This window comes from Periplaneta americana, chromosome 8 (genome assembly GCF_040183065.1).
Source record: "Periplaneta americana isolate PAMFEO1 chromosome 8, P.americana_PAMFEO1_priV1, whole genome shotgun sequence".
NCBI lineage: Eukaryota > Metazoa > Arthropoda > Insecta > Blattodea > Blattidae > Periplaneta > Periplaneta americana.
The window spans coordinates 33,216,878-33,235,210 of record NC_091124.1 but is presented as its reverse complement, the minus strand read 5'-3'; the positions used below and the strand labels follow the sequence as shown (position 1 = coordinate 33,235,210).

Sequence of the window (18,333 nt, the reverse complement as noted above, 5' to 3'; positions counted from 1 at the left end):
ATTGTCATTGTGAGTGGAAGAAGAACTGTATAATGTATACCTTTATTTGAATTTTGGGATGTAGACCTACAACCCATAACTGTGACCTAGAAAATGTGTTACATACTTACTTTCGATCTAGGTGCTTTCCATTCCTACACTGGCTGACTACTCTAAGGTTCGATGCATATCCAGGTTTCATGCAGGCAACTCTAATTGAGGACCGTTTTTGCAAAACTTGCTAACTGAAAAACTAAATTTTACAGGAGAGACAAAAAACTGAATGGAGACAAATAGGTTATAGGTGCAACCATCACACTTTGACACACTATAATGAAGAGAAATAATTCAATTTTACTACGATAACTTTAACATCGTGTAGAGGCCTACTTTATGTTAACGAATCCACAAAAATCTCAATTTTGCAGTTAGCAAGTTTTGCAAAAACGGTCCTCAATTGTCCCTAGACTGTCCCCTTCATGCATTGGGGAAATTGATTGATTGATTGGGTCGACCTGGTTGGCGAGTTGGTATAGCGCTGGCCTTCTATGCCCAAGATTGCGGGTTCGATCCCGGCCAGGTCGATGGCATTTAAGTGTGCTTAAATGCGACAGGCTCATGTCAGTAGATTTGCTGGCATGTAAAAGAACTCCTGCGGGACAAAATTCCGGCGACGCTGATATAACCGCGGCAGTTGCGACTGTTGTTAAATAAAACATAACATTTAACAATTGATTGATTGATTTCACGAGGACTAGGTCCGGGATGGGTCTTTGCACATAGGCCATTTAGGTCCATTCTTCGCCTATATGCGATGATTATCTAGTCTGACAGACGGTCCAGGTTGTATTCGTGAATCTGATGCCGACAGGCAGGCTGTCCTTCCTGGGCCCTTCAGGTAAAGTCTCATCATCTACTGATGAACTCGAACTCAGAGCCCGGAACCCCAAATCCTTAGAATCTAGATCAGCATCGGAAACCCGTACTAACCCCCGACATCACCCCAATCTATTTTTACTAATACAGATGATAGATGAAGTAAGGGAGAAATGGAAATTGTTGGTGGCATGAAAGATGTAAATGGGAGTACCCCGAGAAAAAAACCCCTGTAACGTCTATTTTATCCACCATAAATTCCTTATTCTGGGGATCGAACCTGGGCCGTCTGGATGGAAGGCCAGCACATTAGTACTGTAGCCTGTGCATTAAGGAATGCTGTGAAATGATAATGGAATGGAGTATGGATAGAATGATGTTGATACATAATGTGGGGAAATGGGAGAATCTCCCAGAAAAACTGCAACTGCGACCTTGTCTGCCAAAAGTGCCACTACGGATATTTCAAATGAAAAATCGCAAGCCAGACTGGGACTCGAACCCAGACCGTCTGCGTGACCATTCACCACTGCAGCGGTGTATAATATACCTGTACTGCTGTACAATGCCATTTACTGTCAGTACAGCAGTGAACAGCTGTCTTAATTTGGCAAACTAATAATAATAATAATAATAATAATAATAATAATATACTAATGGTGGGTACTTGACTATTCATCTTCATAATGAAGAAAGAACCCAAGTGTAGACCAGTTTACAGACAGTCGTTGCACCATAGGAGGCTGCTCTACATTACACCTGCGATGAGATGAGATGATTGTGGAGATTTGTTGGGATGCCATGGGGGAACTGGAGCCCTCGAAGAAAATCCGCGCTACCTATATAGGATTTCACATTAAGAAAAAAGCATTGGTTTTATGGGCCTTGCCTAATACATTGTACAAGCTATGTGGTAGATAGGCGTTTCTATGGAAACTGGTCATTTGATGGAATAGCCCCATATGCTCAATGCTTTTTTCTTAATGTGAAATCCTCTATAGACCACGGGCCTGCCCAACACGTTATAAATGGGAGTTACATCGAGGATCGAACCCGAGTCCACAGGATTATAAGTCCAGTGCTCTAGCCACTAGACTACTCTGGTGGCTTCTTAATAATAATAATAGTAATAAAGATAGCAGGCCTATCACTAGACATACTCCCTGTGTTAGCCAGCGCCCCACTGGGAGGATTTTACTTGCTTTCAAGTCTCACAATCGAAATAAGAGCTTGAAACCGAATGAATATTACAATATAGTTATTGTTGTTTAGTCAACTGTCCAAAGACGAGTCTGAACCTCTTACGAGGCAACTAGGCCAGGAATAATGGGATAGGGTGGCTTACTACAATATGTAAACAATAAAAAGAAAAATTGGGAAAATCATGTCAGAAGGATGAATAGAATACATTCCTAAACAAATCCTATTAGTATGGAAGAAGATTCGTTGGTCATTCGACTAAGAGATAGAGTGATGCGAGACCGTAACAGACCACCTGCTCTAATACATGTTTTGGATGATAATAATAGCAACAACAAATAATTTCGGAATATGTATGATAAGAACTTTCTTGTGTTAAATTTTAATGTACCTTGTTAACATGTTTCGACCTATTTTGGGTCATCTTCTGAACGGATCGTTGTTGGTCTTGGCACCTCTTGTTTCCTGTGAGGGTGCGTTCGTAGTGTAGAGTCAAAGAGTGTATGTGTTTTGAAATTGAGTTGTGTGTTGAGAATATTGTTGGGGTGTGTTTTCGTGTGTCTGTATATTTCATATTGTTCTAGTGTGTTGAGCCAGAAACTCAACATACTAGAACAATATGAAAGCCAGAAACTCAACACACTGTTAACATGTTAACAAGATACGTTAAAATTTAACACAAGAAAGTTCTTATCATACATATTCCGAAGTGATACAGTGTTAAAAGTTGTGTAATCAAGATGTATAACAAATAATTATAAACATTATCTGCATATAACTGAATACTGTGAAGGAAGTTATGATGTCACTGAACGAGTTCATGTAATATGGAAGGAAAATGGAGTTTATGTGCAAGGGTTTATACTAAAAAATTGTCAATATTTAGTATTGTTTTGTGAAGAGTAAAACAAAGACGTGTGCACGTAACCATAGAGATCTGTAAATCTCCTGTCACTTTTTCTATTGTATTTTATACAGTGCATTTATTTTGCTATGACCCACTTGCCAGAGCTCAGTGTATGTGGCATTGAATAATACAATCACCCTGGGTGGCAGAGTTGGTATAGCGCTGGCCTTCTGTGCCCGAGGTTGCGGGTTCGATCCCAGCCCAGGGTAATGGCATTTAAGTGTGCTTAAATGTGACAGGCTCATGTCACTAGATTTAGTGACATGTAAAAGAACTCCTGCAGGACAAAATTCCGGCACACCGGTGATGCTGATATAACCTCTGCAGTTGCGTCTTTAAATAAACCATAATTTTAAAAATAATTTTGAATAATACAGCTGCCCACATGTGGCCCACTGAGTGGTTGGTTGAGAGTCAAGAACATGCAAGATAAACCATAGAGCGGACAGTTTTTTTTTTTTTTTTTTTTTTTGAAATTGTAAAAAATGCTTACCTTTACAAAGATGATGTTGTTGAAAGTGTTCCCTATTCGCTGTGAGATATGTGCTGTAGGATCTAATCACATTTTTATTCACATGTTGCAACTCCGCTTCCGAAATGTTTGCTATTTCTTCGTGTATGTTGTTTTGTGACATCTCAGATTTAATTTCTTGTCCAATATCGATCCTGTAGTTTTGAATTTGTTCACTATTTCATTAACTGTTCTCCTGTTAGGTGGATCAACCCTATTAAATCATTCGTGAAATTCTCTTCGACACTGGGCAGGGGATTAATTTTATAGAAAGTTAAGACAAATGAAAATTCTTTGTTCAGTAATAAATAATGACGTCTACTATCATTTCCAAATACATTAGACTCACAGATATTTTTTTTTTCTAGGAGACCACAAAGCTTGTAGAAGAATTTTTTGTTCAATAATTTATGCTCTATCACCAGTATTTTTTTTTTTTTTGGCAGTTTATATTGTTTACATGCTGTATATGTGATCAGGAGTGTTACGTAGTGAGCCTATGCAAAATAAATGCACTGTATTAGCGAGATGAATATTTAATTATTGTAAAATCAGGGAAAACAAATTTGCTATAAGTATTGTATTCAAATACTTGAATAGTACCGCTGGCTATATTTTAGTTATGCTTTGAGCTCGAAACTTTATTTCTTCATGTGTTGACTTTCTACATGATTTTTTATAAGCTGAGAGAACAGAAAAAAACAGGTTGAGGTCACTGAAATCTTTTTTTGAAATTACTGCTTCTTGAGTGAGATATATTGCAAATATATTTTGGTACAGTTTTTTTCTCTCAGATATGCTCTGTTTGATTTATAAAGGTAATGGCAACTTTTGTAAACAATTAATGTACTTTACATTATTCTTGAGTTGCCTATAATATGGCATTTGTCACTTCCTAGGAAGAATGGTTTCTTATCTGTACTTTGTTGTGACACTAAATACAGACTATTTTCTGTTCTGAATATGTTTTGCAAACACCCTGATGACATTTAGAATAAGTAACTAGATGCTTCCTGTCATTTGTTGATAGGCACATCAACATCTCTTTTGCTATGCAGAGCCTCCTTGTTTTGGTACTGTGGAAAGTCTTACTGAACTACTAGCAAATTTGCTATGAATTAGCGAAGATCTTTTGGTACCAATAATGACTTAATTGCACTTTGCACAAAGGAAAGTTAGTGAGTAGATCACAAAGGGTTATTAAAAAGTACTAATTGATAAATTGAGATGTGAACTTTAAGAACATATCACACTAGCCGTACCCATGTGCTCCGCTGCACCTGTTAGAAATAAATATAAAGTAATTACATAATTAAAATAGGACGTTTGATCCAGGGAACAGTCGTGTTTGATAGAAGGATAAATCGTTTAATATTGTTACTTAATTGAAATTGTATTTAAATTATTAAAATGCGATCATTTTCGTCCAGAGAGCACTCATTTGGTGCAATGACAATTCCTTTAACATGTTTCTTATTTGTTTTTACATGCAACCATAGTTTAATGAATGTACAAAATAGCCTATTAAGTTTTCTGTGCATAAGAAGTTATTTTAATCTTACCTGTCCTTGATTCACTCAGAAGTTACTGTAATAACATAGCATTATGTCCATCTAGAGAAACTACACTTCAATGGTGAAATAATAATTAATTATACAAATCGGTTAATTTAGCATCCGATATTACTTCATACAACAACACAGAAACATTCTCTGTAGGCTATGTTTAGTATCTTTCGATTGTTGTTGTCCAAGGCCCCTTATAGACGAAGTCATTTTTTTCATATCTCATTGCACCACCTTAGATGGCGTTATTTTAATTTTAAAACTCATTTATCTCATTAAATATCATTCCTATCAAAATTTGGCAAAGAGTAAAACTTATCGGAAATCATTTTTAAAGAAACTTTTGTTATGTAACATTTTTTACAAAAATCAATAATAAGCGAGATATTTCGATTTAATTCAGACCCCCTTATAACCCCCTTTCAAATAAAGTATTATGAATGCCATATAGCCTAAAATCTAAGTTATAATGAACTTAATTTATATTCCAATTTTCATATAAATCGGTTCAGCCATTATCGCGTGAAAAGGTAACAAACATCCAGACAGACAGACATACAAACAAAAATTTCAGAAAAGCGATTTTCGGTTTCAGGGTGATTAATTATATATGTTAGGACCAATTATTTTTGGAAAATCGAAAATTACCAGAAAAATTTTGGCTACAGATTTATTATTAGTATAGATTGTATTTCTTCATATTTATTTTTTTCCCGTTAACTCTATAGCATCTATTAGTGCTTTATGGTTGTGCTAACTGATGGAGTTACTTGTCAACAATGTGATGCTGTTACTTCTGTTCAGGTTACTGCCCAGCGACAGTCCTGATATATTATATTTTTATATTTTTGAAGATTGGCTAATTAATATTAACCCAGCACACTCACAATCATACAAATTTCCAGATTCTAGACACCCAGGCAATTTTTCTTCTTCAACAATCGAACCCAGGACTTCCAGATCTGGAAGCCAGCATGCTGACCAACAGAATCACGGAGGCAGTCAATCTCATTTATTGAGATTTTAAATAGCTGGTTATTTTTCAGATACATTTAATTATCATGAAAGCATGGAGGGCCATTAGTGAGGTGCATATTGTATTTTGAGTCACCAACTTCCTTAATTGATTTAGTTGGAAACCATCTCTAATAATTCACAAGTGTATTGAAGCCAGGGGCGTATGCAAGGAGGGGCTACCGGGTTTGAACCTCCCTCCCTCCCCCCCTGAATTAAAAAAACATATTTAAATTTTAGTATTTTTTTTTATCCATGATCTTTTTCACTGTCAGAGTAACAAAATCTACATCAACATAAAACGTAGTCCTTCTACCTCTCCTTCAATATAATCCCTGTGCTGGGTGCTTGTTGTGGCATGTTCAAATTATAACAATGCTATCTTTATTATAGAGAGATCTACTGCCTAGCACAGACCTTGTAATAAAATGAAGCCAATACAACATGAAATTTAACTTGTGAAACATACTGAAAAGGTTGTTTTGACAAGTTCTGCAGTGCAGATATTAAATATTGTACATTGTCGATTTCAAACTCATTTTAAGAGCAGTATTCACCTGTTTGTTGCAGTTCTGACTTTATTGTGAAATAATCATTTAATGTTTTGTGCATTTGACAATTCATATTTTTAATATAAACTTCACAAAAAAAATGTGAATTGTCAAATGCACAACCATGGAGCAACCATTTGAAATACATTTCTGAAAAAGCTCGTAAAATATTCTCCCTTCTAAAAAGACTAGCAGGAAAGAAATGGGGATGCTTTAGGAATACTTTGAACACTACATACAAAATGTTTATACAGCCAGTGCTGACATACTGCGGAGAAATTTTAATTACTTCACCTTTCATAAATGACATAGAATATAATTCGAAATTTTCTCGGGCTTCCAGCCAGGTCATAAGTTCAGATGAACATCCTCGAAACGTCGGTGGATCACCAACTTATGACCTGGTTGGAAGCCCGAGAAAATTTCGAATTATCACGTCGCCAGGAAAGCCTCAGTAGTTATGACATAGAATATGTTCAAAACCAAGCTCTCAGATTCATTACTGGTGGAATCAAAACAACTCCAATAGATTCTATGAGATTCCTCACTAATATTAATAGCATCAAAATGACAATAGAAGAAAAAGCACTGATTCGATATGAAAAACTTATCAGATTACCAGGAAACAATTGGCATTCATACAGTCCTCTCTGTAGATTGAAAACTCAAAAAAGTTTCATATCCATGGTTCAAGAATTAAAACAGAAAATCAATACCCCGAATTTAAAAGAAAACTTACAAATTAAACCAAACCCTTTAACTTTATTAAATATAGAATATAATCTAAATTTAACAGAAGAAATAGGCCTACTGAAATCAGAAGGAAATACTGAAACAATTGTCTTTAGAGACAATTAATATTAGGTACCCTCCACAAAACTGGCTTCCTTTATACACCAACGGATCCTTGATCTCCAGAGAACAAGGTGCCGGTGCAAGTGTTACGTGCTGTCTCTTCTCACTTTATAGATCTCTTGGATATGGAACAAGTTTTGATGGTGAAATCATTGCAATAAGTGAAAGTCTCAGGAATCTTCTATGCCACATCAATAAATTTAGGAATGCAGTTATATTGTCAGACTCCAAAGCAGCTATTCTATCAATCGTCTCCAAACACACACCATCTCAAACAGCAGAAATAACTAAAATGCTCTCTCAATTAATATCACTCAATAAAAGAATTGTATTCCAATGGATACCATCCCATTGTGGAATCCTGGAAAACGAGAATGCGGATGCTTTAGCAAAGAAGGGCAGCACTGCTACTTACAGACCTGTTACAAAATCTACTTATTACTCTGTGAAAAGATTTATTAAATCTACATACTTAGACTTTAACAAACAAAATTTGATAACACATTGACAAGGGAAAAAATGGAACTCTCTGCATCAAAATCCACAGTTAATTCCCGATTTAACACGAAAATCGTCTGTAGCTGCATTTAGATTGGCAACAGGCCACGATTGTTTGGCCAAACAGCTGCATAGAATTGGAATATATCAGTCCCCTAACTGCCCATTGTGCAACTGAAATCAAGAAATGGATTCGGAACACCTCAAAATCTGTGCTTCAGTGGCTGAGCATGATAATATCTTTGAAAAATATTGGAGTGCAAGAGGTCAAATGACTTTATTGTCAAACGCCTGACATTAGAAAATAACAACAACAACAACATATAAACTTCACATTATCGTTCCAGGTTCTTTGATATGTCTAAGCAACCGCAAAGCTCAATTTTACAACTTTGTTTTCTTTTAGCAAAAGGCCACATAAAGATTCTTGCGAGGTTAGTGAAAATTTCACATTGACAAATGTTTCTTCACAGCAGCAGCATGACGATGTCGTGAATGTTCTTCCCGGAACTAGTTTCACATCCTCCTGTGAAAACTCAGCTGATGATAATAATAATAATAATAATAATACACAAAATTTAAAATACTGATAATGTAAATTGTAAACAATTTTAATAACGACCTCCCCCTCCTGACAAAATTTTGCGTATGCCACTGATAGAAGCCATCCAAAAAATTATGCCCATAGCCATAGTAAATCAGTGTTCAGTATGTAGATGTAAGCATTTAAAAAATGACAATCCACGAGGTGTTTCCTTCATTTAAATATTCTAATATCTCACGTGATTTTATGCATACAGGTATTATTTTTAGTTGAACTTTGAACACAACACACCAAACCTATGCAAGCAACTGTGCAGAATTCCTTAAATACAACTCCCCCCCCCCTGGTTTTTTTTTTCTTTCAATATGCCCTGTGACAGTGCTGTGGTCTAAGGCATCATGTCCAGGAATTATGGAATGAGCACTGGTTCGAGTCCTCATGGGAAGGAATTTTCCTTTGAAATTTCGGTCAGTGTAGGCGATCAGCCCCACCCAGCATCGTGATGAATTTGGAGAACTGCGATAGGTATAGAAATTGAGGGGTGTATTCTATACGAGGCATTACGGTTTTAGAGAGAGCAAGAAAGAAATATATTTAGTTTTTTTTTATATATATTTTTATTATGCATGAAGAATTGCTTCGAATGCTTTTCTCACTCGATAGATGGGAGCACACAGTCTGCTGCCATAATTTATCACAGATGGCAGACCTGTCGCGTGAGGTTTTCAGCCAACAAAATTATAAATGTGATAGGTTGATTAAATAAACTCACAATAATTAGTGAATTAAATTAGTCTTCTATATATCTCTTCTTTTCAATAGATTTCTTCGTAATTGAATTAATTCAAATTACTTCGGAAATAATTTATACACTCTTCGATTCCTCGATGTTCATTTTTGTAGACGGCAGCAGTTGCTTCTCTTTCCGGTAGTAGCTAGAGTGAAGGTATGTGTGTATGAGAAATATTGTTTTTGTAAATTTCGTCTTAATTTGTTAAGACTCATTGTAACTAATTTATACCGCTTCCAGAAATATTTATTTTCTTATATACATTACCATAGTTTAATATTTGAAAGCAATGCGTGTGTTTACTTTAATGTGTAGAATTTGCTTGGCCACATGGTCATCGTACACTTCGTGTAAAGTGAAGCTTAGAATATTAATATTTTAAAAATCTTTTGGAACATTTAGTGTAGGTGTGTGTATTAGCAACTAAGGTACACTGCCCACATTTTGGTATTGAATCATTGGTATTTTGAATGTCATTCTTAGTACAGTATTTTTTACTGGATATTGGGAAATAAGATGGGTATTTTGCAAATGTATTTTATTTCTTTGGGGATTTCTTTGTTATTCTTTAATTCTTCCAGATGCCGTCGGTTACGCTGAAGGACGTAGATCAGCAGAAGTTTGTGAAAGCTTTTTCAGCTTTCCTTAAAAAGTAAGTTCCTGAAAATCATAATTTGTTAGTTTTGTTTCCATTCTGGGGTTAATTCAGTAGATGTTATCAATATGTCGATAGAGAATATTGAGTGAACCAAGAGGGTTTATTGATCGAATGTTAATTACGTTTAACCCAAACCTCTTCTAGTCTTTTAAGATAAGTTGTTGGCAGTGAGGAAACCATACTGTATAATTTTTCCAATCAAGACTGTTTGATCTGGAAATCTGTTCCCTACTCTCTTATATTTATTTTTTTTTCTTTCTTCTTCTTCTTTCAGAACTGGCAAAATGAAGGTGCCAGAATGGGTAGACCTAGTAAAAAGTGCACGGTTCAAGGAGCTGGCGCCTTACGATGAAGATTGGTACTACACCAGATGCGCTGCCCTCGCAAGGCATATTTACTTCCGCTCCCCTGTTGGAGTAGGAGCTGTTACAAAAATTTTTGGAGGTATGGACTGAAGTTTTTTTTAGGGAAATTTTAGAACACGGACTGCGCCTACCAAATTATGTCTTAAACTACTAAAAAGAGCAGATTTATCTGCGTTTGTCGAATGCGCATCATATTTACGAAAAGGCACTCTTCAGTGCCAATAATTTATTTTGTGTGCACAACGTTGGAATTTTGAAGTAAGAAGGAAAGGGTGCAGTCCGTGTTCTGGAGTTTATCCGCAAATCATAGGTTAATGTTGCCTTAGATTGCAAAGACAGCTCTGTTGATATGGTGTGATTCTGATGTGTTGTACAGAAGATAGTTCTACATATATTGAGAGTAAAATGAGTACATACATTTTAACGACGTTTTCAGAATCTGCAATCAGATTTCACGTATCACAGATAGGCTAGTTTTTGAGTTTTGGATTAAAATGTAATAAACAGAAAGTGCTCTTATTAGTTTATGAATTGTAACATATTGTGACATCAGGTACTAATAAGATGCCAATGTATAGCAAAACTGCAGAGCATATAGAAAACCAACGAATTTAATTTAGGTTGTAATTTGAATATAAAGCATTTATGGACAATCAGTTTGTAACCACCAATTACAGGAGGAATTTCAACTTATTCTGGATGGGAATCGCGATTTATATACCGTATATATATATATATATATATATATATATATATATATATATATATATATATAAAGATATTCAACATTAGCACAAGACATTGACATAGCTCAGGGTAACAAGATGGACTCATGCTCTGACGGTACACTAGAAGAGTTTCACCCCAACTGTAAGTCGAATGTGAGGTAATCCCATAGCAAATTCTTGGACTTAATACACTGAATACAATCTTGCTTCATTAATTCCACCAATACTAGGTTCCATGCAGTTGATTCAATATTGTTAAGAAAGGAGATAAAACATGGCAGGGATTTTGTAATCCAGCTTCCTTATTGTATTTAACGTGGAACGTTTTTCTGCATACTACTCGAAAATTGACAAAAATTGCAATATTTCCCCTTAATGGAGTTCTGCATTCCAGCATTCCAAGGAATGCTCAACCTATACTTATTATGTTGGCAGATCCATTCTCATTTGTTCTTTCAGAACACGGATTCCTTCCTTTCCCCTCTTACTTCAAAATTCCAACCTTTTGCACGCAAAATAGATTATTGGCACTGAAAAGTGCCTTTTTATAAGCATGATGATGCGCATTCAACAAATGCAGACAAATCAGCTCTTTTTAGTATTTCAGCATATAATATTGTCAGTGAGGAACCCGTATACCACAGTCTACTATATACAGTCACGAAGCTTGAGTTTTGAGGGTGCTAGAAACAATAGACTGTGACGGTACTATTTTGGATTGCCTGTAATGAGGCGATATTAGTGATCCTAGTGGTGAGCAACTATCTAATGTTGCTACGTATTGAGCTTCGCGACTGTATATACTAGACTGTGCGTGTACTGAAATTTTCCCGAAAGATTCACGTGAAACGTTTTAACATGTAAAAGCCGAAATAGTCAACTTAATTGTAATTTAATAAAAAATTATTCCTACACAAATGGAGGTGATTACTAAACGTTGGGAGTATAAAGGCAGAAATAGTTAAATTAACTTAGTCCTATTATTTTCAAATGAATCCAATTCTCTGTAATAACGTATTATTCATTACAATTTCAAAAAACTCATTGGCGTCATATTGATATGTGAATCGTTTGGATTATCAATTGCAGTGTTGTCTGGAGACTAGGCCTCATGGATTGGGGAAGCGATTATGAAGTAGTAAACAAGAAGGCTTTGCCTTGTTAAATTTAAATGCAGGGAGTATAAAGATAGAAATGAAAAAATAAATATGTATCAAACTTTTATTTCAAATGCCAAACATCCCTACAATCCTAACCATGATCACAATAACAATCACGAACAGTATAAACGTTTCACACAATTGGCTGCTGATCCGGAGCTGCGTTCGGGCTTGGGTTGGATCCCCCTTTGGTCTTTGGTTTCTTCCGAGGTTTTCCACAGCCGTGGGACTGAAGCCAGATGGTCTATGGCGAGTCCTTGGCATCAACCCCTTTGATTTGATTACCTGATTGGGTTTTTCCGAGGTTTTCCCCAACCAAAAGGCAAATGCCGGGTAATATTTTGGCGAATACTCGGATCTCACCTCATCTCATTACATCTCGCCAAAATATTGTAAAAAATTGCACAAAATTGTAAAAATTGTAGAAAATTACTAAATTGTAAAACTATAAAAATTTGTAAAAATTGTAATTGTAATATTGTAAAATATTTGACTTGTTCCACATCTTAAAGCTTCATTGCTCATGTAAGATCTATGGAATAAAATAAATGAATGAATGAATAAGGATTGAGCAAATCACTTGTCACTTTTTTGGGTTAGAGCAATTTTATTAATTTTATGTTGTATTTAATCAGAGAATTATAAAATACTAACACAATAACTTATTGTAGATTATATTGAAATTCCCCTATATATGAGATAGACTTGTCCTATGCTTTCATTTTTTTCACGATATTCCATATTATAATATAGACTTATCCTATACTTTTATTTGTTTGTTCAGTACAAGAAATCACTTATTCTGTTACATAGTCCAACAGCAATACTATTGCATGATATCATTGCTTTCTGTTTCAGATAACATGTGACACATTTCCCGTTTGTACCTTCAATAAAGGGGTTACTAGTGGTTATTAATATTTGTGTTTACTTTGCAGGTCGTCAGCGTAATGGTGTGTGTCCATCACATTTCTGCCGGGGTGCTCGAGGTGTGGCTCGTAAGGCACTGCAGTCTCTTGAACAGCTGAAGCTGATTGAGAAGACAGGAGATGGCGGGAGAAGGCTGACTGTACAAGGCCGTCGTGATGTAGACCGCATAGCAGCGCAAGTGCTACAGAAGAAACAGCTTATGCCCCCACAGTGAAATGTGTTATGTAATGCAGTATGCACTACAGAACATAACTTGAACACTGTGTGCTTCATGTTACTGTTCTGTCATGCATATTGGACGAATGTTCATATAGTGGCCAGTCCACTATTTTGTATTAAATATAAACAATAACACAATTTTTTTATTTGTGCTTTTGTTTATTCCATTTCCCTTTCTTCCTCCTCAATCCTAGTATAGTTCAGGACTCATTGTAGTACCACCATTAACCAGACACAAAATGGAGCATATGAATTACAAAAAGTTTTAGTTCTGGCCACAGGATCGCCCATGGGGAGGGGGAGGGGATGGACACCACTTGAGTGGGAAAGCCCAACTCGGTTTTTAGGTAATTTTAGAGGGAGGAAGAGAGAAAATATTCACGAAAACTTTTCTTTTTTTAACTCTAAAGAATTGTGTTAAACCACCTATTATTGAAATAGTATTTGGATTGTGATTAAAGTAATCAACTTCTCAAGAGCTTCTTAAATATGATGTTCAGTTTGAATAATACCGTACAATAGTTAATTAGGCTATATTTCAGTGACTTGCAAGCAAACATTCTAGTGCTTATACAAATTTTGGCCACTCAAGCGTAATTACAAGGGCTGTGGAGAAAGTAAGTTTCCTTGGGGCTGTTTACAGAAAGAAAATACAATTTCATGGGAAGATTTATTGGAACAGATACAGCAATTTTTTAGGTATCTTTCAACATATTTCCTCACCGGAATTGAGACATTTGTCATATGGGCTCAACAGAGAGGTGCAGACGGCTGTTACACAGTGGTACAAATCTCAGACGGCAGACTTCTATGACGGACTTGATACCACAATATGACAGATCTTTCAGTTTCAGTGGGGAATATGTTGAAAAATAGTTCAACAATTGCTGTATCTGTTCCAATAAATCTTTTCGTGAAATTTTTTTATTTAAGTAAATGGGCTCAGGGAAACTCACTCACTGGAGGGCCTTCGTAATTGCATTCGAGTGACCAAAATTTGTATAAGTAATTGTTTTGGCATTACTAACATGGTGGGGGGGGGGGGGGAAGAAAACAATCTGCCCCCATGAGAATGTTTGCTTGCTATATCTGCATATTAATTTTTCTTGAATATATCTTTAGTATATTCATAAAAGTATGCCTTAATTTATTATACTAAAATTATCTTTCTTTTTTGGTTGATTGTAACACTATTAAACATGTTTATAAACTTAGCATTGTTATTTTTCTTGTAATATTTCTATAACAAATGGCATTGTTAGACGTAATAAAATTTCCTTAGCTTTTTGCCTTAATATTATATTTAAATTACAAAATTTTAACATTCATTACAATATTGGTGAGAGGAGGAAGAGCCTAAAATGTTTATGAGCAGCCCTTCTGACTCACAGCAAACATTAGTGAACATAGGCCTTCAGATGATGTAAATACTCGAAATAAGGTTGTTTAAACACAATTAGTAAAAATGGCACAAGTAACTTGGTGTACATTTTAATACTCTGACAGATAATATTTCTGGAGAAACAAAATCATATCTGGGATAGACTAAGATAGCTTACAGTATTTGAAGTTCATGATATTACTGTTTTGGACAGAATAGGTGGATAATTTTCCAAACTGCAAGAAACTTATACATTTTGTTAATATTTGCTTCAACTAGGTTAATTATAGATCCCTTACATAAAATCTCCAGTGAACTTCATACTCATGTCACAGTACAACGTTTGTGATTCAGTTTAAATATGGAATAGATGTAAAAATGTTTGTTAAAGTTATTACCTATAATATAAAAATTATTCTTCAGAAATACTGCGTCTGAACACTAAAATTTATATGTGTCCCTTGAAGAAAAGTGTTTGTGTCAGGCCTGTACCAATATCTTCTTAACGATGATGCCCTCTCCCAATATGGTTAAATGTATAAGTTGGGTCAAAAGCCACTTTCCCCAAACACTTCCTTACCTTCAATTTACATTTGACTACACATTCCTTTACAGATTTTGTTCAGAATGGAAGCCCTGTTTCTCGATACACAATTCACAACGTTTAGACACTGATTTACAGATGGCAGAACATAACTCAGATTTTCACGAATGACTTCCATCATCTGTCATAACTGATGTAGATCCTGTGATTTCTGAGCAAAAACATTTTTCAGGATACCCCACAGCGAAAAATTACATGCGTCAGGTCGCATAATCTGGGTGGCCATTTTGTTGTCCACAATGGCCAATCCATTAATGGAATTGCTGGTTCAAGAAGCCTCTCACTCCTACACCAAATTGAGATGATGCTCCATTCTGTTGCCATATTAATTGCATCTCGGAAAAATGAGGGCTGTTTTCAAGACATGACAACGGAAAAACAGTTGAACACATGAACATGGTTGTCAACCCACCACTTATTACACAAGCTATTCGTTTATTCAAGTTACGACATCGGTATATGTGTACAAGTATGAAACCTAAGAACAAATATTGGGGAAAGCGACTTTTGACCCACTTTGTATATTTTAATGAATGCATAAATGTTCATTAATTTAATTGTACAATGAAGAGATCGTGTTTAGTTGAGCAATATGAAACAATTTTGGAGGAGAAAGTTATTTTAATGTTTCTGGTTATGTTCTGCAAGTGTCGGAAAAATGTTTCAAGATTCTCTCCTCCCAAATTAAAATGCCCACTGGTCCTACACTTTTTTCTGTTTCAAGTCTTAGAAGATAATTCTACTTTAATCCTGTGTAAATGGAAGATTTTGCTGAAAAGAAAGTTGTGTAGTTGAAATGGTTTTTTTTTTATTTCTATGTAGGTACGCAACAAGAAACTGCAATATTTCGGCCACAACATCACAGAAGAACTCAATGGAAATATAAATTAATCAGCGATTTACAAACATTTCCATGCTTTAAAAACAATTACCTCCAAAATGTTTTCAGCAGCTACTAAACTCAGATGTTACAAGACAATAATTTGGCCAGTAATATTCGTTGTAGGAGGCAGAAAAAAAAAATTGAAAATGCTCTTATAGTTCCTGAAAATAAAATTTTAAGAAACATCTTTGGTCAAATTAATGAAATTTGTCATGACAAAGTCAAACTTTCACAATGAATGGCAAATTGCATGTCCATTTAGAGTGCTGAATAAATAAGTAGTAGCTGTTTGCTTCTGATATTGCTACTACAGTATTATTTGTTGAGTCTAAGCAGCAATATACAGTATAATGAAATTCACATATATAATATTATGGATGGTATACCGTAAAATGGGGTCATAGGAACGAATTCTTGCAATTTGTTTTATATCTTTGTGTGAAAGAGTAAATATAATAATAAAAGTGTTTGTTTTTATTCGTAACCAGTAAAGAAATGAACACTCATGGTTATATTTACTCTTGACACAAAAAAAAAATATTATAAATTCATACAACATACAGTGTATTGTTTATTGGATCATTGCATCGAAATATAATCGTAATGAACATTTTAAAATATCTATGTAAATTCATTTACAATTTAAGATTTTATAATCAAAATTGGAATGGGAAACAATTCACCCCACTTATATTATGCAGGACTACAAGACGCAGAACTGTCACAGCCTCCTAGATCGGACATGACCATATACGATCACACTCACAGTGCTGAAAGCAGTGAATGAGGACAGTGTCTGGTTTGCTGGAAATCGTACGAGAGGCAAAAAAAGAAGTAATGGTCTGGTTTGCGTAATTTTTAGATTCTGTAATAACAACATAAAAGATATTTATAATTTTAACACTTAGTGGTGAGTGTAGGATGAGACCTACAGTTGCGACGCACGTAGAATGGGCAAAAAGAGTCACGGGAAAATACATGGAAGAGGAAAACTTCCAATCAAAGAAACTAATATCGAGGAAAGTTTACCAAAGAAATTGTCTCGTCAAAAAAGAAATGAAGTAAACCAGTTGGTAGATAAACTTTTGAAAGGTGAGTGAAGCACCATTATGCCAACATGTGCTCCGTGTCTCACATTGAAATACACTACTCCTTTCAAAATATAGCCTTCTAAGCAATGCCATATCAATTTGTTCTTATAATATGTATTTGGTACTCAGTTCTGTGTTGATGATCTATCGGAATTATACGAGATTCATTTTAAATGTTTCTCTTTTGGAATAAGAGTAGTAAGTTACGTTAATGCTAATTGTATTTAAATGTCAAGGAAAATGATTCCTTGGGCCTTCAATTCGTGGTAACACAGGTTTTGATTGCATTGTTTATATACCGGTACATTTATTTAAAAGACATTGTCGTTTCAATTTGGTAAACATAAATTATTTAGAGTGATTATCACATATTTAGGCCTACTGTATGGATCGTAGTCACGAACATTTAGCATATTTGGACATTAGTTCCAAAATTCTGGCGTTACTGTATTTAATTAAATTACTCCAGTTTGTGAAAATGGATGTGTCGATATAATACATTTAAGGCTATCCATAATATCTTCAGATGTTAAGCATTCGAGATAACCTTTCTGTTAATTCAGAGTTTTACATGAACTGTACGAAAACCATTACCATTAACCCATACATAGGTCTAATTACCGTTGAGCTATGTTTGCTTTAGACTACCAATTACTATGTGTATGACAAAACTTGGGGGTTCACAGTCAAGGATACAATTCCTGTGAATCATATTATAATGTATTTTACTTTGTGAGGCTTTATTAGCCAATTTAAAATATATTTTATTTACTTAGGCCTGCTGTTTTCATGAATAAGATTTATTCTTGCTTTTATGCAAATGATATAGGCCTACCATAATGTTAGTAATGCAAGTTGCATAGACTTCTTTCCCTCCTGTGATTTATGCAGTAACTAATTACTGTACCTACACCTATAATAAGTGTACCGGTATTTAGCACTGAGTGACCTGTCATGGTCTGTTTCCTGTAGGCTAACAGGTCTTTCTGTATTTCATAATAGTACATAAAATTGTATTGTATTC

At 35.1% G+C, this 18,333-nt stretch overlaps 2 protein-coding genes across 2 annotated transcripts in view; both read left to right on the top strand.

Moving 5' to 3' along the window:
- The first annotated feature begins 9,330 nt into the window (after window positions 1-9,330).
- On the top strand, window positions 9,331-13,502 carry LOC138704637 (small ribosomal subunit protein eS19-like). Its single transcript, XM_069832724.1, has 4 exons — window positions 9,331-9,446; window positions 9,872-9,942; window positions 10,223-10,392; window positions 13,140-13,502. The coding sequence occupies exons 2-4, from the start codon at window positions 9,872-9,874 to the stop codon at window positions 13,343-13,345; spliced, it is 447 nt and encodes a 148-aa protein (XP_069688825.1). The 5' UTR covers window positions 9,331-9,446; the 3' UTR covers window positions 13,346-13,502.
- Window positions 13,503-13,644: 142 nt separating this feature from the next.
- Window positions 13,645-18,333, top strand: part of Setd3 (SET domain containing 3) — a 130,637-nt gene continuing 125,948 nt past the window's right edge. Inside the window, exon 1 of the mRNA XM_069832723.1 lies at window positions 13,645-17,310. Within this exon, the coding sequence (XP_069688824.1) occupies window positions 17,169-17,310 (142 nt within the window). The 5' untranslated portion in view covers window positions 13,645-17,168. The remainder of the gene's footprint in view (window positions 17,311-18,333) is intronic.